The sequence below is a fragment of the Schistocerca serialis genome, chromosome 3, assembly GCF_023864345.2.
Source record: "Schistocerca serialis cubense isolate TAMUIC-IGC-003099 chromosome 3, iqSchSeri2.2, whole genome shotgun sequence".
Classification (NCBI taxonomy): domain Eukaryota; kingdom Metazoa; phylum Arthropoda; class Insecta; order Orthoptera; family Acrididae; genus Schistocerca; species Schistocerca serialis.
In genome coordinates this window covers 1,023,928,457-1,023,952,390 of record NC_064640.1, presented here as the reverse complement: position 1 = coordinate 1,023,952,390, position 23,934 = coordinate 1,023,928,457, and the positions used below count along the sequence as shown (strand labels likewise).

Sequence of the window (23,934 nt, the reverse complement as noted above, 5' to 3'; positions counted from 1 at the left end):
GATAGTGTGGGGGTAGTTGTGTTCTGAGAACCTGTGCTTCCTGAACATTATTGGTGCAGCCAGTGCCTGCATGCTGGACAAGTTGAAAACAACTGATATGGCTCTCGTACAGCTGCAAGGATCGCATTGTCTGTTAAAATGCTCGAATGAACAGATGATGAGCTGACAACGAGGTATCACTGAGTTTCATCAAATCCTTCCAATGTCCCTTGTCCTGTTAATGTACAAGGATCATGTGTCTAAACAAAATGTCACTATAGGATTGTTTACATTTCAAACTAGTGCACTGGAAATGACAGTCCTGAGAAAGATCCTGTAACTGCATTTTCCATTCTTGCTACATTTGACAATCCTTTTTGTGACAGCTAAAAAAATTTGTGGCAAGCAGTTGCCACATGTATCTGGGAATCACAATATCACCTTAAGACGGTCGTACAGTAAGTCAAACCCCACGTTTGATCTTGGGGCTCAGCTATTAGAGGAATCTATAAACCTCAAGACCTGAATAGGCTAATAAAAAGACCTGTTGCTGGGTATCACCTCAGATTGCCTGTAGGGAAATGCAGTTTCAGCCAAGCAGTGTAATTTACCCAGGGTTCCATCTTCTTATGAAAAGCAGGAATGGCGGTGACACTGACTCAATTCCTTTTACCATTTAGTTGATCTGTGAAAGTCAGTTGGATACTTCTGGTGGCATGTTGATGCCAGCTAACTTCTCGAACAGTGGTACATGGGTGTGCTGCATCACTTGCTGTGACTGTTGTAACGTCTGTGTTGAGAACGGCCATACTGAAAGGAGAATTGAACATCAGAACACCAGTTACATGATACAAAATCTTGTGGAAAACTGTCCTGAAATCACAATTTACTTTCGGAATTGTCACAATTTGTACAACTGCCTTTACTGTGAACACCTTTTCACCAATGACTGTAGTGACCTTAAGCTGGTTCCCCAGGCAAAATAATAATAATAATAATAATAATAATAATAATAATAATAATCCCAGGTAGAAATAAAACAATATCAACTTTATTTTAACAAACATAAAAGCCTTTTTTCACATAAAATCCACCGATGTAATTAATTGTCTGAACAAGAATTATTAAGAGCTTTTGAAATTATGTGAACTGAGTCTGGCTTTTATGGCAAACTGACAACTCTAGAACTTAAATGTCTCATGTGGAGCACTATCACCATTGGGTGAAATTAGAATAAATTCAAAATACAGATGGACTACAAGGGAATGACTGTCAGTTAATCGCAAGCACTAAGTTCAATAAACCAGCGAATACAAACTCATTGCACCCAAGTCCAAAGAAGCCAAGTCGTAGAGGTGGAGGCTCATTGCTGACCGATGGCTTACCATTGTTGAGGTGAAGGAATGAAAGCATGCTCTTTTTAAATAATAGAAAAAAATTTCACCTTGTAGAGACAGCAGAGAGAATTTGACAGGAACACTGTAAATTAGTAATGCTTTACATTATCGGGAATAGAGAATGTGATTTAATGTAATTCGTTAAAATTTTAAAAAAGATTTTGCAAACATCTTTTACTACATTATATGGACTACAAGATGCACTTTTTTCTTTGAAAAATTTCCTCCAAAATTCATGTGCATCTTATACTTGAAATTAATGTAAAAATGCTCAGTTTTTGATTTAAAATTCCCACCAGTTTTAAAAATGGCCATGTATTTTACACCGTGGGAAACCTATCTGTATCTGGCAACACTGGATTCAGATGGCAGCAGCAGTGCATTGATGCAACGAATATGAGTTGTGGGGATTCACAAGCTTGCTAACACTGTCTCCCTCCTGCCCCACCATGACAAACCCAGAACACTGTGTAGCCTGTGATGCATCATTGCAGTCTACGGTGCCAGTGATCTTGAACTGAAAGTGATTTGTGTTATCAGTAACAGTACAATATTTTTGTTAGTAGCTAGTTTCATAATGAAAAAAAAAGGTATTCAGATGATATGGGCTATGAATTGAAAGTAATAGCATATACAAAAAAACATGGAAACAGAGCAGCTGAGATGCATTTTGGCCCTCCACCAATTGGGGGGGGGGGGGGGACATTTGCATTTGGTGGTCTAGTTAGTTTACCAATAGGTGACACTATAAGCATCTGAACATAAATGAGTTGAGCTACAAATGACAGATGAAACACAATAAGATGGCTATGGTTTGAGTTGCACATTACACCATCCGTACTATTATTGCACTGTTAGTTAGGCAAGCCCATCCACCACGGCAACGATGTGCCAAATTGGATTGGAAAAATTGATTTTTAATTGTCCTGGGGCCAAAAACCACATAAAAAGCAAAATGACATTGGTTTCTGATTGTCGTGAGACTGATGCAACACATGTTCAATATGCTGTCCACTGTTTTCTGCCACAAGTTGAAACTGACAAACAGCATGTTTCACAACATATCAGAGTGTCTTGAGGATCATGTTCAGAATGTGTTGTGCAGTGCATGCCTTCAACTCACTACATTCATAATTGGAGTGCTGAACACATCGTCTTTTGCATAACCTCACAGACAGAAGTCACACGGATTAAGATCAGGGCATGTGAATGGCCATGCTGTAGGGAAATGACAGCTGACAATTGTAGCATTTCCGAAATGCGTCTGCAGCAGCTGCTTCACTGGTTGTGCAATGTCCAAAGAAGCACTACCTTGCATAAATATGGTTCTACCCATACATCCACACTATTGAAGGGTTAGATGGTGCTGGTGCACAAGACTCTTTTAGCATTTACCAGTGCTGGTACGGGTAATAGAGCCTGCAGGACTCATGTTCTCAAAAAAATATTAGCCTATAATAAACAGTGCCGCCAGTCCCGCACTACACACAGTCATCTTTTTGCAGAATGAAATGGTACCAGTTGATATGCATGCGTATTTTCCATTGCCCATATTCTGCTATTCTGCATATTGACTTGGAGATGGAAGTGAGCTTTATCTGTCCACAGTATGTTCCATGGCCATTGATTGTCCACTTTCATGCAAGCAAGAAATTCCAGAGTGCACATTTGTCTTGCTGGTAGGTCAGCAGGAATCAACTCCTGAAGATGGGTGATTTTGTATGGGTAGCAATGCAGGATGTTTTGTAGGATTTTATGCACTGGGCTTGCAGGAATGTCCAACATTCAGGCAATTCCCTGTGCACTGCTTGTTAACACCCCACCACTTGACCCCTTCCTGCAATGCTGTGGTCACATCTTTGACAGACATTGGATCTACTGCTTTCCTCCCTCTGCCACATTGCACTCCAAAAGAAACCTGTCTTTTTGAATTTTGTGATCATTTTCTCCAGTCCCGAAGCAGATGTCAGCCCAAAGCCATTTTTGTGTAAAAGAGTTTTACCAGCAATGTGTGATCTTTCATGGAGATAATCATGTTGGGTATCTGAGATACAAATGAGGAACAGCCTTGTCACGCACCTGCTGGTGTGCATATTCTGATGTTTACAGCTAGTGGTCAAATTTTTGCTAAATTTTTTTGCATTTCTTGATGTTTCCTCCTGCTTCAATAATATGCTGTTCAGATTTATGTCATTTGAGTAGTGGTTCTCTTTCTACAATGTTTATAAACTGGAACTTTAATATGGACACCCGATGTATCATCTGGCTCATTTCCTGCAGGTGTAGACCATTCTGAATTTGTGTGCCATTGAATAAAAGTTTTTTTCTCTAAACTTGCCTTTCGTACAGTTGCCGTGACGCAATACATGCGCAGAGACGTGCTCTTCACATTTTCTGCTGTCATCCTATGTTAGCCAACTGTATACACAATAAGCAGCTACGTGTGCGATGCGGTTGCATCATACGCGATAACAAGAAGGCAAGCTGGGATTTCTTTACCAGCTCCTTTAATACCTTCACTCCCTCATCAGTTTTTTGGAGTTCAATCCGATGGATATCCGGCACGTCCAGTTTTTTCCTGACCTCTGGGCTGTCACGCAGGATACCTTAGTGTAGCCGGCCGCAATCTCTTTAACTCATTGGGTCGACACTTTGCTGAGATTTCGGGCTCTTCTAATTACCCACCAGACTTTCTCTCATAGAAACGGGTAGCAGAAGAGCAGCCTCTTGCTTTTTCCTCTCAAGATCGCGAAAGCTATAATGTTGTTTTTTCTATGTGGGAACTCAGACATGCACTCTCCTCCTCTCGCTCTTCTGCTCCAGGACTGGATGGTGTCCACGTCCAAATGTTGCTGCATCTATCATACCCTAGTCTGTGCAACCTCCTTCGCCTTTATAATCGACTTTGGGTCGACAGTACCTTTCCCAGAAGATGGCGGGAAGTTATCATCATTCTTGTTCCGAAACCTGGAAAGGTCAAACATCTCCCCTCCAGCTCTCACCCAATCTATCTCACAAGTAGTGTTTGTAAGGTTTTGGAGCGTATGGTAAATCGCCATTTGGGCTGGTGGCTGGAGTCGTGAAACCTTTTAACAAGTGCCCAATGTGGCTTCCGAAAGCATCGTTCTGCAGTTGACCATGTTGTTGCTCTCTCCACTTACGTCTTGAACAATTTTCAGACATCCTCCGCACACTGTTCTCATGGGGCTTTCAAGGTCGGCTACCCCTTTCCATCCGTGAATTTATGACAGAGCGCACATTTAAGGTGCGGGTGAACACTACTTTATCCCGTACTTTCTCCCAAGAAAACGGGGTGCCCCAGGGCTCCGTGCTAAGTGTTGTACTATTTGCCATCAGCATAAATCCAATTATAGATTGTCTCCTTCCCGATGTTTTGCGGTCCCTCTTTGTCGATGATTTTACAATCTACTATAGCTGTCACTTCCCCCATGAACCATGGACCTTGCCGTTGGTGGGGAGGCTTGTGTGCCTCAGCGATACAGATGGCCGTACCGTAGGTGCAACCACAATGGAGGGTTATCTGTTGAGAGGCCAGACAAACATGTGGTTCCTGAAGAGGGGCAGCAGCCTTTTCAGTAGTTGCAGGGGCAACAGTCTGGATGATTGACCGATCTGGCCTTGTAACATTAACCAAAACGGCCTTGCTGTGCTGGTACTGCGAACGGCTGAAAGCAAGGGGAAACTACAGCCGTAATTTTTCCCGAGGACATGCAGCTTTACTGTATGATTAAATGATGATGGCGTCCTCTTGGGTAAAATATTCCGGAGGTAAAATAGTCCCCCATTCGGATCTCCGGGCGGGGACTACTCAAGAGGATGTCGTTATCAGGAGAAAGAAAACTGGCATTCTACAGATCGGAGCGTGGAATGTCAGATCCCTTAATCGGGCAGGTAGGTTAGAAAATTTAAAAAGGGAAATGGATAGGTTAAAGTTAGATATAGTGGGAATTAGTGAAGTTTGGTGGCAGGAGACACAAGACTTTTGGTCAGGTGATTACAGGGTTATAAATACAAAATCAAATAGGGGTAATGCAAGAGTAGGTTTAATAATGAATAAAAAAATAGGAGTGCGGGTTAGCTACTACAAACAGCATAGTGAACGCATTATTGTGGCCAAGATAGACACAAAGCCCATGCCTACTACAGTAGTACAAGTTTATATGCCAACTTGCTCTGCAGATGATGAAGAAATTGATGAAATGTATGACGAGATAAAAGAAATTATTCAGGTAGTGAAGGGAGACAAAAATTTAATAGTCATGGGTGACTGGAATTCGTCAGTAGGAAAAGGGAGAGAAGGAAACATAGTAGGTGAATATGGATTGGGGGGAAGAAATGAAAGAGGAAGCCGCCTTGTAGAATTTTGCACAGAGCATAACTTAATCATAGCTAACACTTGGTTCAAGAATCATAAAAGAAGGTTGTATACCTGGAAGAATCCTGGAGATACTAAAAGGTATCAGATAGATTATATAATGATAGGACAGAGATTTAGGAACCAGGTTTTAAATTGTAAGACATTTCCAGGGGCAGATGTGGATTCTGACCACAATCTATTGGTTATGAACTGCAGATTGAAACTGAAGAAACTGCAAAAAGGTGGGAATTTAAGGAGATGGGACCTGAATAAACTGATAGAACCAGAGGTTGTAGAGAGTTTCAGGGAGAGCATAAGGGAACAATTGACAGGAATGGGGGAAAGAAATACAGTAGAAGAAGAATGGGTAGCTCTGAGGGATGAAGTAGTGAAGGCAGCAGAGGATCAAGTAGGTAAAAAGACGAGGGCTAATAGAAATCCTTGGGTAACAGAAGAAATACTGAATTTAATTGATGAAAGGAGAAAATATAAAAATGCAGTAAATGAAGCAGGCAAAAAGGAATACAAACGTCTCAAAAATGAAATCGACAGGAAGTGCAAAATGGCTAAGCAGGGATGGCTAGAGGACAAATGTAAGGATGTAGAGGCTTGTCTCACTAGGGGTAAGATAGATACTGCCTAAAGGAAAATTAAAGAGACCTTTGGAGAGAAGAGAACCACTTGTATGAATATCAAGAGCTCAGATGGCAACCCAGTTCTAAGCAAAGAAGGGAAGGCAGAAAGGTGGAAGGAGTATATAGAGGGATTATACAAGGGTGATGTACTTGAGGACAATATTATGGAAATGGAAGGGGATGTAGATGAAGATGAAATGGGAGATAAGATACTGCGTGAAGAGTTTGACAGAGCACTGAAAGACCTGAGTCGAAACAAGGCCCCGGGAGTAGATAACATTCCATTAGAACTACTGATGGCCTTAGGAGAGCTAGTCATGACAAAAATCTACCATCTGGTGAGCAAGATGTATGAGACAGGTGAAATACCCACAGACTTCAAGAAGAATATAATAATTCCAATCCCAAAGAAAGCAGGTGTTGACAGATGTGAAAATTACCGAACTATCAGTTTAATAAGTCACAGCTGCAAAATACTAACGCGAATTCTTTACAGACGAATGGAAAAACTGGTAGAAGCGGACCTCGGGGAAGATCAGTTTGGATTCCGTAGAAATGTTGGAACACGTGAGGCAATACTAACCTTACGACTTATCTTAGAAGAAAGATTAAGAAAAGGCAAACCTACGTTTCTAGCATTTGTAGACTTAGAGAAAGCTTTTGACAACGTTAACTGGAATACTCTCTTTCAAATTCTGAAGGTGGCAGGGGTAAAATACAGGGAGCGAAAGGTTATTTACAATTTGTACAGAAACCAGATGGCAGTTACAAGAGTCGAGGGGCATGAAAGGGAGGCAGTGGTTGGGAAAGGAGTGAGACAGGGTTGTAGCCTCTCCCCGATGTTATTCAATCTGTATATTGAGCAAGCAGTAAAGGAAACAAAAGAAAAATTCGGAGTAGGTATTAAAATTCATGGAGAAGAAGTAAAAACTTTGAGGTTCGCCGATGACATTGTAATTCTGTCAGAGACAGCAAAGGACTTGGAAGAGCAGTTGAACGGAATGGACAGTGTCTTGAAAGGAGGATATAAGATGAACATCAACAAAAGCAAAACAAGGATAATGGAATGTAGTCAAATTAAATCGGGTGATGCTGAGGGAATTAGATTAGGAAATGAGACACTTAAAGTAGTAAAGGAGTTTTGCTATTTAGGGAGTAAAATAACTGATGATGGTCGAAGTAGAGAGGATATAAAATGTAGATTGGCAATGGCAAGGAAATCGTTTCTGAAGAAAAGAAATTTGTTAGCATCTAGTATAGATTTAAGTGTCAGGAAGTCGTTTCTGAAAGTATTTGTATGGAGTGTAGCCATGTATGGAAGTGAAACATGGACGATAACCAGTTTGGACAAGAAGAGAATAGAAGCTTTCGAAATGTAGTGCTACAGAAGAATGCTGAAGATAAGGTGGGTAGATCACGTAACTAATGAGGAGGTATTGAATAGGATTGGGGAGAAGAGAAGTTTGTGGCACAACTTGACTATAAGAAGGGATCGGTTGGTAGGACATGTTTTGAGGCATCAAGGGATCACAAATTTAGCATTGGAGGGCAGCGTGGAGGGTAAAAATCGTAGAGGGAGACCAAGAGATCAATACACTAAGCAGATTCAGAAGGATGTAGGTTGCAGTAGGTACTGGGAGATGAAGCAGCTTGCACAGGGTAGAGTAGCATGGAGAGCTGCATCAAACCAGTCTCAGGACTGAAGACCACAACAACAACGTATAGCTGTCAACGGACCAGCCTTCTCGAACGACATCTTCAAGGATGTCTCAATTGCCAACACTCGTGGAGCATCGAAACTGGCTTCCAAGTTTCTCCCAGTAGGACTGTCTGTGTAAATTTTTGGCGTCATAAGGAGTTTTATCCGCCTTCCCTACATCTAGGCCCTGTTGACCTTTCTTTCGCAGACGTTGCCAAATTCTTGGGACGTAGGTTTGACAGAAAACTTTGTTGGTCTTCCCATGTTTCATATCTTTCGGGTCACTGTCTGAGCTCCCTCAACACCCTCTGTGTTCTGAGTGGTACCTCTTGGGGAGCGGACCGAGTGGTACTCCTCCACCTATATCACATATTAGTGCACTCAAAATTGGACTTTGGAAGCATAGTTTACTCCTCTGCATGGCCGTCTATTCTTTGGTGTCTAGATTCTGTTCACCACCATGGATTGCGTTTAGCATCCAGAGCTTTTTACACTAGCCCCGTGGAGAGCCCTTACACTGAGACTGCTGGACCTCCGCTGTCCAATCTCCGAGTTGTCCTTCTGAGTCGTTACGCTAGTCATCTGTCTTCCATGCCTGCTCATCTCACCTATGCCCTTCTTTTTGACGCTTCCTTGAAATTAGGGTATGGATGCAGCCCTTCCTCTCTACCACCACCAGGAGTCCGCTTCCGTCAGCTGCTACATTCACTTTCCTTCCAATTTCCTAAAACTTTCTTGACAAATGGAAGTACGGCGCCACCTTGGCTTTGTCCCCGGACCTGCCTTCTCCGTGATCTTTGTCAGCTTCCCAAGGATAGTACCTCCCCTATAGTTTATTGTCGGGCATTTGGTGCTCTATGCGCACAAATTGAGGATGCCACATTTATTTACACTGACATCTCCAAGGCCACCTTTGGTGGCAGGAGTGGCTATATTATTGATAGTACCCCTATTAGATTTTGGCTTCCTGACCAGTGTTCTGTTTTTACTGCGGAGCTTTACACTGTTCTCCAGGATGTCCAATACATCCGTTGCCATCAGCAGGTGCAGTATATTATATGCTCGGATTCGCTCAGCTCTCTTCTCAACCTCCAAGCTCTTTTTTCCGTCCACCCTCTGGTCCACGGGATTTAGGACTGCCTCCATATGCTCCACTGGGGGTCATCTCTGTGGCATAACTGAATCCCTTCACATGGTTTCCTTTGCCAATCTGTAAAGCGTTTTATGCTGCTGTGTTGCTCTTTTATGGCACACACATTGGTCTGCACTTCAGGATAATAAATTATGGGACATAAAACCTCTTCCCTGTGCTTGGACCTCTTCCCACCAGTCGTCGAGAGGAGGTAATTTTAACTAGACTCTGGACTGGGCACTGTCTTTTTAGCCATCGACATCTTTTAAGTGGCAATCTTCCCAAGCTTTGTCCCCACTCCTCTCAATTGTGGACGGTGAGACACCTTTTACTTCAGTGCCCCTATTTTAATCCGCTACGTGCCTGTTTACAGCTGTCGCCTGATATATCTTCCCTTTTAGCAGATGACTCACGCTCAGCTTATCATATCGTTGAGTTTATCAGTGTTAGTGAGAAGACATCAGTCATCTGAAGCTTTTTTTCGGGGAAAACAACCCCCTTCAATAGCACTTTTTTAAGATTTCCTTCTGTTTTTAGTTTCCCTCCTTGAGTTTCGCTCCCATTGCTGCTGATTTTAAATTCCTGTTTTTACGTTTCACTAAGCCACACAATGGGCATTTATGACCATAGCTTTTTTGCGCCTTAAAACCATAATCTAAATAATTAAAAAAAAATCTAACAGTTGTAATGAGAACAGCAATGAAATTTCATACAGGTTCCAGAGGACAGTCAGGACAGTGTACACAATACAGTTCACAATTAGTTCCTGAGAGCATAGTCCAAGTAATTATTATGATGAATGTACAGAAGTAAATGAGAGAGAGAACTCTGTGCTCCAGGGTTATATGATGTTTGTTTATTGGTGAACCGTGATGGCATCAATCATTGACGGTGCATGCAGGCCACAGTGTGGTGCTGTCCTCTGACGTTTGATTGTGCCGCCACCTCGTGGCCAATGACATGCTGCCTGGCAGTGGCAGGGGCAGGTTGAATAGTAACAGCTTGCCTCTGGCACATGCTTCTACAGTGTTACCACATTGGCTTTCAGCTACCCACTTGTTAAGGCACAGTCAAACAGAGAGTAGGTTAGCACTTCGAGCAACGTACATTGTTGCCTGGTGCAGTAAATGATAGATAGATGCAGGTGCTTAAACCTTGAATTGAAAAATGAACAAGAAGAAGAAGAAGAAGAAGAAGATAGACTGTTAGCCGAGTTCAATACTAGATCATTCATATACACCACAGTGATTGAACACCACAAAACGCACCAAAAAATCAACTTTATAACAATGAAGATTTACACATGAGCAGACTTCAGATTCTATAGTTTGTACTTACAAATTTACTTACAGATTTACTTTATTGTAGCAATGCAATGTGTTTAATTTTGCAGTGTTATTCATGCTGAGCTACAATGATGTATCTTCCAGGTATTGGGGCTGACGATGCGTTTATATTCTGCAAAATGTGGCAATGTATTAAAGCAGAGAGAAACAGCTGGACAGTGGTGAAATTAATGGAGGAAGCATTGTCTAATGCGGCACTATCAATGTTCGTAACATCTCTTACAACCGCAGCTGCTTTTTATACCTCATGTGTGAGCTACATAACAGCAATAAGGTGTTTTAGGTGAGCATTGTCTTAGTTTTTATTGTTACTAAACTTCATTATGTTGAAGTCATGATTCTAGAGAATTCTTGTTTAATGAACATTTATCTTTGGAATGTATTAAAATGTCATTAATGTTTTTGTGGTCTTTTGTTTCAGTATTTTTGCAGGCACTGCAACATTGGCAAATTTTGGGATGATGGTTACTTGGCTACCTGCTAGTGTTGTGGTGTCAGAATACTGGTGCTGTAGATCTAGGTTTCCCTTTCGGTGGCTGAGATCAGAAAATGTATGTTCCTGTGGTGGAAGATTTTTGTCTTTTGACAAACTGGTCGTTACAGTTGTTTTGAAATTTAAATACATGTGGCTCACAATGTTAGGCATTTTGGCGTTAATAAGTGTTGTTATTGTATTCTGGTGGCCACGTTTTAGTCTTCCAGACACAAGAGACTTCCAGCTGTTTGACAGCAGCCATCCATTTGAACAGTATGAGTTGTACTACTCAGAGAAATTCCTTTTCGAAAGAATTAACAAGGTAAGCAGATAACTGAATGCTCGTAATTTATCTTTCATTGTAATTGACCAAGTAATATGTATTTTTAACCAGAGACGAAAACTGAAATAATAAACTTTTGCTCATTATTGTGAAACAAGTTAAAACTACCAGGCACAAGCAACTGTGCAATCCAGTCATACCCCACAAACTAATTCGAACGTTCAACTTGCCTCTGTTTCCTCTCCATACTTTCCTAACTCCAGGGAGCCTCTCCTATAATGCTGTATGACTTCCATAGGACAAAGGTTATAACAGACAGTTCAATTTAACCAGAGCATCAAGTTGAATATTTTGTGTATAATTCATAAACATTTATGGACAAATTTATCTATGTAGCTATAGATTCCACCACAACTTCTCACTTAGTCATTAGGCAACACAATGGATGGAATATGTGTTTGTTGTTTTCATGAAGTACTTGTCTACACCTGTTAGATCATTTTATCCCTATTTATATTTTGGTTTCATCATTTAGCCATCTGCAAAAGGTATGTTTTTAATTTTAACCTGCAATAGGAATACAAATTTTGGAAACTGTCTAATGACAGTAATAACAAACGAGTTTATTGCACTCTGTGTACCAGAGAATTTTCTGTTGTACATAAAGGAAAAGGTGATATTAAAGATCATGCAAAACAGCTAAACGTAGGAGTGTTATTAATGCTACTGCTTCACCAGACTTTTTTAAAACCAAAGATGGGAATAACAATTACTATGCTGCCAAAGAGGCAATTTTTAAGGTGACAAAAGACATATATTTCATTTTTCAATATTTCTAAAATGGGCCAGTTCACGATGTCTTTGCCTGGGACATTTGCTTCAGTTGAGAGAGTTTTTTTCAATTATTTGGAACATTTGGTCTGCAGAAAAGGCTAGACTTCCAGTATTTACTTTTAAATATGTGCTGAATGTTAAAATTAATTCAGAACTTTCTTAAAAATTCATGTCTGCTGCAAAATGCCACTGAATAACTAAAGTTTAATGTATGTGTACACTGTTAAAACTTTTAAGAAATTTCAAAAATACATGCTAGGTTTGACAAAAAAAATATGGTAATATATACCCCAAAAATTTGGCAAGGCTATTTAGTGGAGACATTGAAAGCATGCACAACCATTATTTCACATGCTGGGAAATCTGAGAAAAACATGGGAATTCTTTCATCTGGAAAAAATCCGGAAAAAAACAGGAGTTTTTTAGAACTCTGAGAATTTTCCATAATTTTAGTTTTCAGTTAAGTTTTTATAATTTTCACTGGTAAGACCTGACACAGTCTAGCAGATAATTTTGCTTTAGCCTGCTACTACAGGATAATACTGCAGCAATAAAACATAAACGAGAGAATAGCACCTAAATAAACTTGAGTTGCAAATAAAATGTGTCATTTACAACAGAACACAGTGCACACACAAGCGTCTGCTGACAGCAGATGGAGAGTATGCAATACTTCGTTACAACTAACTGCTTTTGATGAGTGTGACGTCACAACTGTTTACGTTTCTAACAGATAGTGGGAAAATATTGTGACTGATGGTTTACTTTCAAAATAAATTTCCTTTTATGCAAGATGAATTATGTTATGTGTCAGAATGTGCTAGAATTTCTTACTTCATGGAGCATTTGACTCTCATTCAAAACTCAACACTTTGAGGACGAAGCACTTAGAAAAAATTCAGGCTCAGAAGGCCAGACATTTGTGCCACTATTTAAAGTTTTACTGGCACATTTGTATATGATATAGCTTAAAGGGTAACACAAGCTAAAAAATACCAAGCTTCAAGGTTAGTCTTTCATATTTATTGTATTACTTTCATAGATTACCAATTATGCAATAATGATTATCATGCGAGGTGAGTTCTTGAACAATTTCATGCATAATTGGCTTTTCTATGGAAAAGTCAAAGTGCTCAATAGAACATCTATTCTTACAAGTAACCCGCAAAATGTTCAGTGCACAGCAGTGAAATTTATAATTGGGATTGTCAGAAATATTCAGCTGCTGCAATTTAAGCTGTGCTCATAGGATTCTGCCTAACCACACCCACAGAAAAAACGGCAAAAAATTTTCGAGGACCCACATTATAAATGAAGCTTAGCTTTTCTTGTAGCTGTACTTCATGTACATTAATTTAAATCAATAACTTTTCCTACTTGTGTGTTCGTGTTACGTAGCAGTGATGTTGTTACTGGCTGATGACATCACATGTCCTATGCTCTGAGTATCTGCTGTCATTGACTGGTGAGATCACATGATATGAGTTATGATTGGCTGACAAAAGCACATCACAATATAAATTTCCGTGCTACAGCAGCTACCATACTGTATTTGGTGGAATTTGTATTTACATTCATAATGCAGGAATACGCAGTGTACATGTTGCTGTGCATCAAAGATCTTTCCAAAATGTGTTGTTTGTTTGCTTGGTTTCATTTTCTAAAGTGCTGGGAAGTTGTAAGCCATTGTATAAAACGTTTACCATTCAAAAGAGTGATAAGTTTTTCAGCTCTGAGGGAAATTATATTGGCTCTTAACACACAAAAAAAATGTATTTTCACCCAAGAGAGAGTATTTCACCCAGGAAAAAGTGTATTTTTAACCAATAAAAATGAGAAAAATCTGGAATTTGTTTTTCTTGTCCCCTTATACACACTGTTTCACACACACTGCTCTTCTTTATATGACTATTTAAGCCAAATCTTGTTTCTGGTATTCTCTCATTTGTGGTTCTTGTACTGAACAAAACATTTTAGTTACATTTATCATTTTTCTTTGCCCTTTAAATAATTTGGTTTCGCACATTGTGGGACAGTTCACTCTGGGCAGCAGTTGAAGTTCATGCTAACGATCATAGACTAACTCAGTTTTATAGCTGTGTGATATTACTACTGTAATTGTTTTGTTTAAAGAGCCAATGACTGACTGAATTGGTAGAATGATTAAAGCTCTGCACTCATATTAATAATGGCTGTACTCAACTCTCCATCTGGCCCTCCTTATTTAGGGTTCTCATGGTTTCTCATAATCATTTCAAACAAATGCTATATTGCGAATTCAGCTTGTTTGCTTTCCACGTATAATGACTTCGATGTTGACAAGATATTAAAACCTCGCCCCGTACACTGCTATGTTTTTAACTTCTCATTGATCCACACATTAAGCATACGATGACGAGATAGATGAATCTTTTCTTGGACAGATGATGATCTCTCAAATTGCCAGTAGGACTGATGACTGATCAGGAGGCAGTTAAGATGAACAGATATTAATGAATGTCAATTGCTATCACATAATTCACAGCAGTTCTGCTGCTGTTTGTTAATCATTGATGAGGTCCTCAACATTTGTGTCATATGTGTTACGTTTCACGCCTCCCACTTTTCCCACCTCTTTATTTTAATTTAAATTTTATATATTTTCCTCCTCTTCTTCTTCTTTTCATTAGCATTTACCCTGGCTAGTTAAGGGCTCTGTTGTACTCAAAATTTGATACATTTATTTTGTTTAACTTCGTGACTGGATGCGCTTCCTGTCACCACAGTCATCAGTTATCTAAGGGAGGAAAGTTGTGTGAGCCACCTGTCTGTGAATTGGGTGTAAACTTTATTCTGTAGGTGACCATATTTTAACTCTTTGTGTATTGTGATTTGAGAGATGAAAAGTTGGGACCAGTCCAGCATTTGCCTTAACAAGTGTGGGAACCTGCCTAAAACCCACATTGAGGCTAGATGGTGCACCAGCCGCAGTTGTTAATCCACTGTGCAGGTTCAATCTAGGCCTGGCTCACCTTCCTGTCTTCCAAACTAGTGTGCTTTATGTTATGCTGTACAATCAGGTCAATTTTTATATGTTTTAATGCTATTAAAACAGTTAACCATGTTTTCTGTTTCAGGTGGGCATCAACACAAAACTGCCATTGCGCTTTGTGTGGGGGATATTACCAGTAGATAATGGTGATTACCTCAATCCAGCGTCTCTTGGAAACCTGGTATTTGATCCAACTTTTGACATCGGAGCTCCAGAGTCCCAAGTGTGGTTGCTAGAGTTCTGTCGTAATTTAAGAGCGCAACAATTTTATCAGTCAACAAGAGGCCCACTATTGCCAAATTGTTTTATAGAATCTTTTATTTCTTGGATGCAACGACGTTGCCGAGATCCTATTAGTCATATTGACAGGACTCCGTGTTGTGAAACAGAGCAGTTTCCTTATGTACGAGAGGTATTTGAGTTGTGCATTGTCCACGCAATAAAAAGTCTATATGAAACACCAGTTGAAATTTTGATGCCAGGTATGGCTGGTCCAAAATTTTCTGCAGATCCTGGAAAGCAACATAAAATACAAGCAGTAGTTGTGGAATATGATAGTGTCCATTCTTTCTCCTTATCCTTTTCTGAAATGAATAAATTCTTCAATGAGGTGGAAAGTTGGATGCAAGAGCAGTTAGCAACTGCACCTCCAGGAATGGAGAATGGGTGGTTTGTAAGCGATTTAGATTTTTATGATCTTCAGTTGACATTGTCTAATGGTACACTTGTTGCAATTGTGGTGTCCATGGCTATTAGCTTATCTGTGATCCTTTTTGTCACTCTTAATCTTCTTGTAAGCTTATATGCTGTTATTACTGTAACAGCTATAATATCAGTTACTGTTGGTTCATTGGTGATTATGGGTTGGAAACTCAATGTTCTGGAATCTGTTGCTGTAACAGTTGCAATTGGTTTGGCAGTAGATTTTAGTTTACATTACGGTGTTCATTATCGAATGTGCCCAGATGCAAAAGACAGAGTATCAGCAGTTTCTTTTGCTCTGTCAAGAATGAGTGGGCCAACTGCCATGGCAGCACTTACCACAGCAGCAGCAGGAGCATTTATGTTACCGTCATCAGTATTGGCTTACATACAGATTGGCATATTTCTTGTGGCAGTTATGATTGTAAGTTGGGTGTACTCAACATTTTTCTTTGGATCATTATTGGCTGTTTGTGGGCCACAACATGGATTTGGGCAATTTTCGTACTCTGATATGTGGAAGTTTTGCAGCAAAATATGGAGACCTGTAAATACGAAATCTGATGATGGAGTCAGTGAACCAAGTAATACTGGTGCTCCTTCTTATAACAATATGCTGTCAGAATCAACTTTGTCAACATCAAGTACAGCTGCACAAATTCATGTCTCGATTAGTGAAAGTCATGAGCTAGAAGCTCTAAGCACACACATCCATCAACTGCATCGTTCAGGCAGCCTCTCGGCAGTGTCAGTACCACTGATCCCAAAAGTAATTACTCGTCAGATCTCACTTCCTGCAGAACAGTCTGCATTGACCACAAACACAAATGATGAAAATGAAGGTGAACAATCGCACAGTAGATATTAATCCTCATAATGAAGCTGGTCTTTTGTACTTAGTGTCTGCTAATAGTGACATATGAATATGTTCTCTCTTCCCCCGAAAAAAATTAAGTGTGATAGTTATGGAAAATTTGTCAGTATGGCATATGATCTACAACCAAATCTTTTGTACTTATTTTTTATATGTAACAAGTTTTTTTTAATGAGAAGACTGCTTTTACAATTGGATGTTTGATACTGGAATAGTAAAGTTTGGGAAATGGAAAGAAGTCATTGATCTATCATCCACAAATAGTGGAGATACCATTTTGTCATTTTTCCGAGCCAGTCATGATCACACATTCTGCTTGGCTACGGATATGTCGTCACCCTGTACATCAAGCATTATCTCAAATTTATGCCTTGTGATTGATGATCTCTTTTCATGTACCCCGACTGATATTTGTATAATGGTTTTGTTTACTGTCCATTTTTATTGTGCCTTGTAACACTGATGTTTTTTAAGTAGTTCAGTGTGTTCACTTTGAATCATGACCTGTGTGTTCTGTGAGATATATAATGTAAAATTTTGTAAAGTTTTTATCTATGGATTGATTTGTTCAACAGTTTAACATTCCATTTTCTGCATTTGATTGTCATTTTAAAAAGTTGCCATGATACACAAGTTTTTATAAATCATATTGTTCGTACTGTCCAATTTACTAAGTTTGTTCCATATGTCTGTCTGTCCAGTGGCAGTGTTATTTTATTTGCCGATTTGTAATGCATTTCTTGCATATCAAATGTCCCGTGCTTCAGATCTGAGCAATTCAACCACAAAAGGAATTCTGAGCATCATTTTTATGGATAATTAGTAATAATATCAGTGTCCTATTAAAAACTGTTAGTAGCTATAAAGCAAGTGGAAATATAACAATAACTTCCATTATGTGGGAAAGATATGAGGTTATGAGTGTTCTATAGTTATTTGATAGCTCATCTGGTTTAAAGATCCCTTTTCAAAAAAGTGCTCTTAAAACAATTGTTGAAGACAGGAAGACAGAATAAGTATGAAGAGAGAATTTGTTTCAGAATTGTAAAAATACTGTCATACATAGAAAAAGTAGTGAAAGGAAAAGAGGTGAAGAACATTTGCTCATGATTAGAGTGAGATAATTATAAATTATATTAACAGGAACACTAACAACAATAAGAACTGAATGCTTGTGGCATATAATGCCAAGAGGACTTTATTGTAGTCTTTTGGTGACCTAAATGGACATAATTCTGTACACACATCTGCCAACTTATGTGGTTGTACAGTACAGTGATGGAGATGTATATTTTAATTACTCCCTTATAAAAATAACAACAGCACTGAATGCTGTTGGGAAAATATGGTATGCTTGATACCTTTTTTTTCTTTTCTTTTCTTTTATGCAATTATTTATCTAGCAGTTACCCTTCTAATTAACAGGGGAATGACACATCTCTCTCTCTCTCTCTCTCTCTCTCTCTCTCTCTCTCTCTCTCTCTCTCTCTCTCTCCATTAAATTTCGTCTCCAAGAAAGTTAATTTTTGCCTAATGCATGACACTGCCAGAGGAGTAAATTATTTTAATTTCCAGATTTTTATTATTTACCCTTTCAGTTTGTCCATGAAAATGTTCAGTGAACTGTAACTATTTATATTATGGACAGAGGGTCTACACAGAGCAATGTACGACAGTTAGATCTCAGTATCAAGGGCTCCTCACTCTAGAAAAAGGTTAAAGGAAGAGAGACTAAGGTGTAGAGAGAAAAGTGGCTTTTTTCTGTACCCTTTAGCTGTACTAGTCTCCCTCACTTGAACATTTTTTGCTCTCCTGCCAGTGAAAGGATCCACAGATTTTGGAAGTTAGTGTATTTACAATTTTATATTGTTCAACTTGTTTCATCTGCTGCTGCTGCTTGGTGAGATAATTTTATCTGTCCACATAATAAATCGAAATTCTGTTTCATCCCTCAGTTTTCAGCTGTTGTCATTTGCACCATTTGTAAGTCATAGTTTCTTCAAATTTGTTTTATCAAACAGATCTTCAATTCCATCATTCTATCTGCTTCAATAAATACAACATATTGATTCTCTCCTGTGTACTAAGCCACCTTCAATGTGCAGATTTTGTGCAAATGCCGATCTCTGAGCAAAGATTCTCTTGTGGTGTTTCTGCACTTTGAAAGAAATCAGCATATTATATGCGAATGTTTCTTTAGTCTCCTTTTGAACTATTGATAACTGATCATATTTATTTTATATCAGGTGTCTCCCTCTTCAGATGGAACCCAGTAGCTGTGCAGTAAGTAACATGAATGTATTGCGGAAAGAAGTTGTTGTTTCCCTGTGCAGATAAAACCCAGTAGCTGTGAAATAAATAACATGAATGTATTGTGGACATAAGTTGTTGTTGTTTCCCTCTTCAGATAAAACCCAGTAGCTGTGAAGTAAATAACATGAATGTATTGTGGAAAGAAGTTATTGTTGTTCCCCTCTTCAGATAAAGCCCAGTAGCTGTGAAATAAATATGGAAATGTGGAAACGTCTTATTGTTGGGTGGTGTATAACAAAATGAAATTCAAATCATAAACCCCGACATAATTCAGATCAGACCTTTGTACGTGGACATTCATATGTAAATACTTATGGCCTAATGTGTATATTGTCTATGTTTTGTGGGAACAAAATACAAAAACTAATATTAAAGCTGTGTATGTATTTTTGAACAAATTCCACACTTGCTGTTCATTTTGGTTGTGTGTATACATGTTGTTAATGAGGAAACTATTCCGATATGTTATATGTTTAAATGTGTAATGTAACTTTTGGATGTAACATTGAATTGTAGTAAGTGTTTTCTGTAATTGAAATACCAAATTGTAATGAACGTTATGAAGCTGTTGGAGAAAAATTATGTAATATGGGCGTTACAATCATCAGTTTCCTTAATTAAGGGCTACATATGGATACAAACAGATTTATTTATTTATTTATTTAAACAAAAGCTGTATTTTGTCGTCTTTTATAAACTGACGTTAAATGTGTTACATGGTAACTTTGAAAGCCTGTGGTGCTAAAATATACCAGAAACAAAACTACATGACTTGTCATTATTTTAGTATATGAACCTTTGTGTGTGTGTGTGTGTGTGTGTGTGTGTGTGTGTGTGTGTGTGTGTGTTTGTTGGGGGGGGGGGGGGGGAGTGAAAAGCAAGATAATTATAAGAAAGAAAAAGTCTGTAAATCCTGTTTGTGTATGGGGTAATTTATTCATAGTTATAACTTGGATGTGTGACTAGGTAGCTAAGTTGGTAAATGTCAGACTACAAATCCAGAGGTTCAACATTATATTCCCAGTCGGTCGTGGGCTTTCTTCTGGCATCTATCACATCTTTCACCTATGACAATAATTCTTACATGTGAAAAGAACCTAGTTACCCTGTGGTGCTGATTCTGTGTTAAACTGTAGGTAGGTCTCATAATAACTGACTGCATCTGTCAGTTCCAAGGTTGGAGGAAGGCAGGGGCATACCAATTCCAGTAGCACCGTGTCTAATAAAGCACTGCCATGCTTGATCCAGTGCTTGAAGTGTTTGACTTACGGACAGATTTACTTGCGTCTTTGACTTCCAGGTCACATCCTTTCTCTTTCTAGTAGGAGTCCATATGAGCATTGAGCAACAAGAGGTATATTTGGTCAAAAAATACAAATAAACAGCTCTTCAACTTGGACGACAGAAAAGGTATACAGAAAGCTTCTTTATATATCACTTTATCTTACATGGAAAGAAACTTACATTAGTTAACAATTATAATATGGTTGTTTGGTGACACATGCATGTAAATTGACCATTTTGATGTTCAACTTTGAGATACATGGTGGCAAGAAACAATATGAAAAGTGTGTAAGGGTGTTATAGGGTAGATTGTGCTGTTAAAGAAAATATATAGGTACGTTGAGTCTTTCCTGAGTTAATTAGTATTGATGTTAGCCAATTGTGCACACAGATTCAAGCGGCCTGCCATATACAATTAGTGTCAGTTGTTCTCACAGCGTATATGATGGAAGTAAGAGTGCTCAGCCTTTGGCCCGTGTTTGATCCTTACTGCTGTCCCATGTCCAGTTTTTGTTGCACTCTCGTTTTGTTTTAGGAAACCAAAGGAAGAACCCATTTGGCGACATCATCTCTAGCTGGCTGCTGGAATTTGAATGGCCAACAGCCTGATTGACTAACTTTAATGCTAATTAACTCAGAAATGGTGCAATGCAACATTTTTTTTTCTTGACAGCTCTTTCTCAGCTCAACCTGCCCTGCAACAACTCAACCTACCCTGCAACACCCTTACAAGCTTTTCAGACTGTTCCTGACCACCCTGTATAGAAACATCCTGGGATGGGCTGAAACAGCTAGGAGTCCTGCTTCACTGAAATTGAGCACTGATAATACATCTTATTAATCTTGTAAAGCCTGATGGGCTAGCATACAAAGAAAGGAGTTGTTTGCGTCAGTGACGTTAGATGAAAGAATTTGACATTAAATAATTTTGATCCAAGGGAAAGCATATTTGAAATCGTGGACTGAGGGAACTAAGACAAAGAATTGTGTGTGTGTGTGTGTGTGTGTGTGTGTGTGTGTGTGTGTGTGTGTGTGTGTGTGTGTGTGTGTGTGTGGAGGGAGGGGGGGGGGGGGAGAGGAGAGAGAGAGAGAGAGAGAGAGAGAGAGAGACGACAGTACAAGACAACAAAGATTTTTCAGGGTCTTATACTTTGTAAGTAATATGAAAGATACTAACTAAACAAGTCTCATTGAGAATAATTACAAATACATTCAGCACATATATTTAGCATTTGTAATTACCCATTAAACCATTTGTGTCACATATGTATTGACAAATGGGAACAGCCATCTCGAGGATCCATTCTCCTTGGTCAGCCAATAAAATAGGCAATATTTATGATTTTTTTAAAAAAAGACTAATGAACCAATCAATATCTTTTTGTACATTATTTGTTGATTCTTGGACAACATTTTCCGATTTTTAAGACATTCAGTTGTCATTAAGCCCCCTCCACCACACATCGTCAGGTGGCTTGCAGAGTATGGATGTAGATGTAGATGTAGATGTAGAAGAGTTAAAGTGGTAGTGTCCAAAGTGAGGTGTGTCCATGACAGAAGTCCTGCAATCTCCAAATCTTATGTGAAATCAAAATACAAAAAATATTATTAATCGATGGGATATTTCACATGGAGTAATAGCACAGTTTTTTTTTTTTTAATTTGAAGAAATAATAAAATGGCAGATGTTTGAAATAAATATGTAGTTTTGTTGTGGGTTTTTTGTCACCTTTTTTGCAGTAACTAATGAGCAAATCAAAACAAAAAAAGTCTTTATTAGTGCGCTGCAATCCAGCTGGAAATTCTCTGTATCCCAAGCTGACACAATATATCGTGTGTACACTAATAAAAATACCTTTCTGAAATTTGGGCGAATTACTCCTCCGGCATTTCCGCAAGGAGTAACAGGCAAATTTTTTTTTGTTCTGTTTCATGCCTTCGTTATTACTGAAAAGGTGGCTAACAACACATGACAGAACTATATCTTTTTTCCAAATGTCCACCATTTTATTATTTTTTCAAATTTCAAAATACTGTGCTGCTACTTTGTGTGCAGTATCTTCTAGATTAAGAAAACCGTTTGTTTTTCAATTTCAGATAAAATTTGGAGACTGCAGGACTTTGGTCATGTACACACTTCATTGTGGACACAGTAAATTTAACTCCTCTAATGGGGGGCTTAATGATGACAGAATTTTTTAAAAATCAAAAAATGTTATCCAGGAATCAATAAATAATGTGCAAAAAGATTTATGTTGGTTGCTTTATTAGTTTTTTAAAAAAAATGTAAAAATCACCTATCTTAAACGCTGACTGTGGAGGATGTACCCTTAATAAAACTTCAGGATCCCTGAATACATAGAAAATCCCAGTTCTTTCAGTCAAGTATTCTCTTGTAATGAGGCAAAGCCATGTGGTGCAACATCAATTCTGTAGGGAGTGTGTTCAAAAACTTCATAGCTTAATGCAAAGAGCCACTACAACCCTGACTAACTCTCAGTTCTTTATCTTTAAGGAATCATTGAAATGCATTATTATTATTTGGGACATGCATTTTTCTGGATACCATATCACAATGATTGTCCAGCATCATTTGTTTTAAGTACTTCTTATGGTGAAGGAAACCCCCACCATTCTCTTCTGAATAGGTGTACTTATTCTCAGACTGTGACAGATGCACTCTCACTTTCCAAACACATTTAGTGTTTTTCAGTTAATGTGATAGGAAATAGGGTTAATAAAGTGGATTTCACTGTGTGTGTTAAAGGTGTCTTCACAGCAAGGTCTGCCATTTTCAGAATTATGTACATGTTCTTTGCACCTCAGCAGTTGCAAAGATGGGCCAGTTATTCATCCACCATAGAGTATGGAGGCCCACAAAGGATAACACTTTCCTGAGGACAGTATGAATTGCAGTTTGTTACATGTACAAGAATTCTTTTATCTTAGAAGCTGTTGTGGGTTGCAACAAGACCAGAGGCCTGGGGTTTGATTCCTGGTCATTCCAAGGATTTTTCCTCTGTTACTTATCACTTCTTTCATCTCTGACAACCGTTTGAGTATGTGTGAAAAATAGCAAGTTGTACTGTGCTTAAGAGTCAACGTTAAACTACAAAAACTCGAACTCCATCAGAACAGGTCTTGAAAATCCCAACAGTACTGAGTGACTGATGTGTCATCCTCAGCCAATACATTTCACTAGATGCAAATACGGAGGGACGTGTGGTCAGCACACTGCTCTCCTGGTCATTGCCAGTTTTTGTAACTGGAGCCCTTACTTCTCTACTCCTGAATTGGTGTCAGAAGGGCTGAGTGCACCCTGCTTGCCAACAGTGCTTGGCAGACCCAGTCAGTTACCCATCCAAACGCTAGCTGAGCCTGACAGTGCTTAACTTTGGTGATCTGACGGGAACTGGTGTTACCACTGTGACAATATTGTTATTGCCACATGAAACTATAGGTCCTCCAGCAACAAGTTGGTAAGTCAATTGGAAGGCTGAAAAATGGCAAAGGCATACCATCTCAAATAGGACGATCTCTAGTAAAGCACTGTGGTGTTGAACCAATCTCCA

General features: G+C 38.9%; 1 protein-coding gene across 1 annotated transcript in view; it reads left to right on the top strand.

The window, feature by feature from the left end:
• Positions 1-19,844, top strand: part of LOC126471482 (protein dispatched) — a 189,757-nt gene extending 169,913 nt beyond the window's left edge. Inside the window, exons 10-12 of the mRNA XM_050099686.1 lie at positions 10,651-10,849; positions 10,988-11,363; positions 15,275-19,844. Coding sequence (XP_049955643.1) covers positions 10,651-10,849; positions 10,988-11,363; positions 15,275-16,759 — 2,060 coding nt within the window. The 3' untranslated portion in view covers positions 16,760-19,844. The remainder of the gene's footprint in view (positions 1-10,650; positions 10,850-10,987; positions 11,364-15,274) is intronic.
• The last annotated feature ends 4,090 nt before the right edge of the window (positions 19,845-23,934 follow it).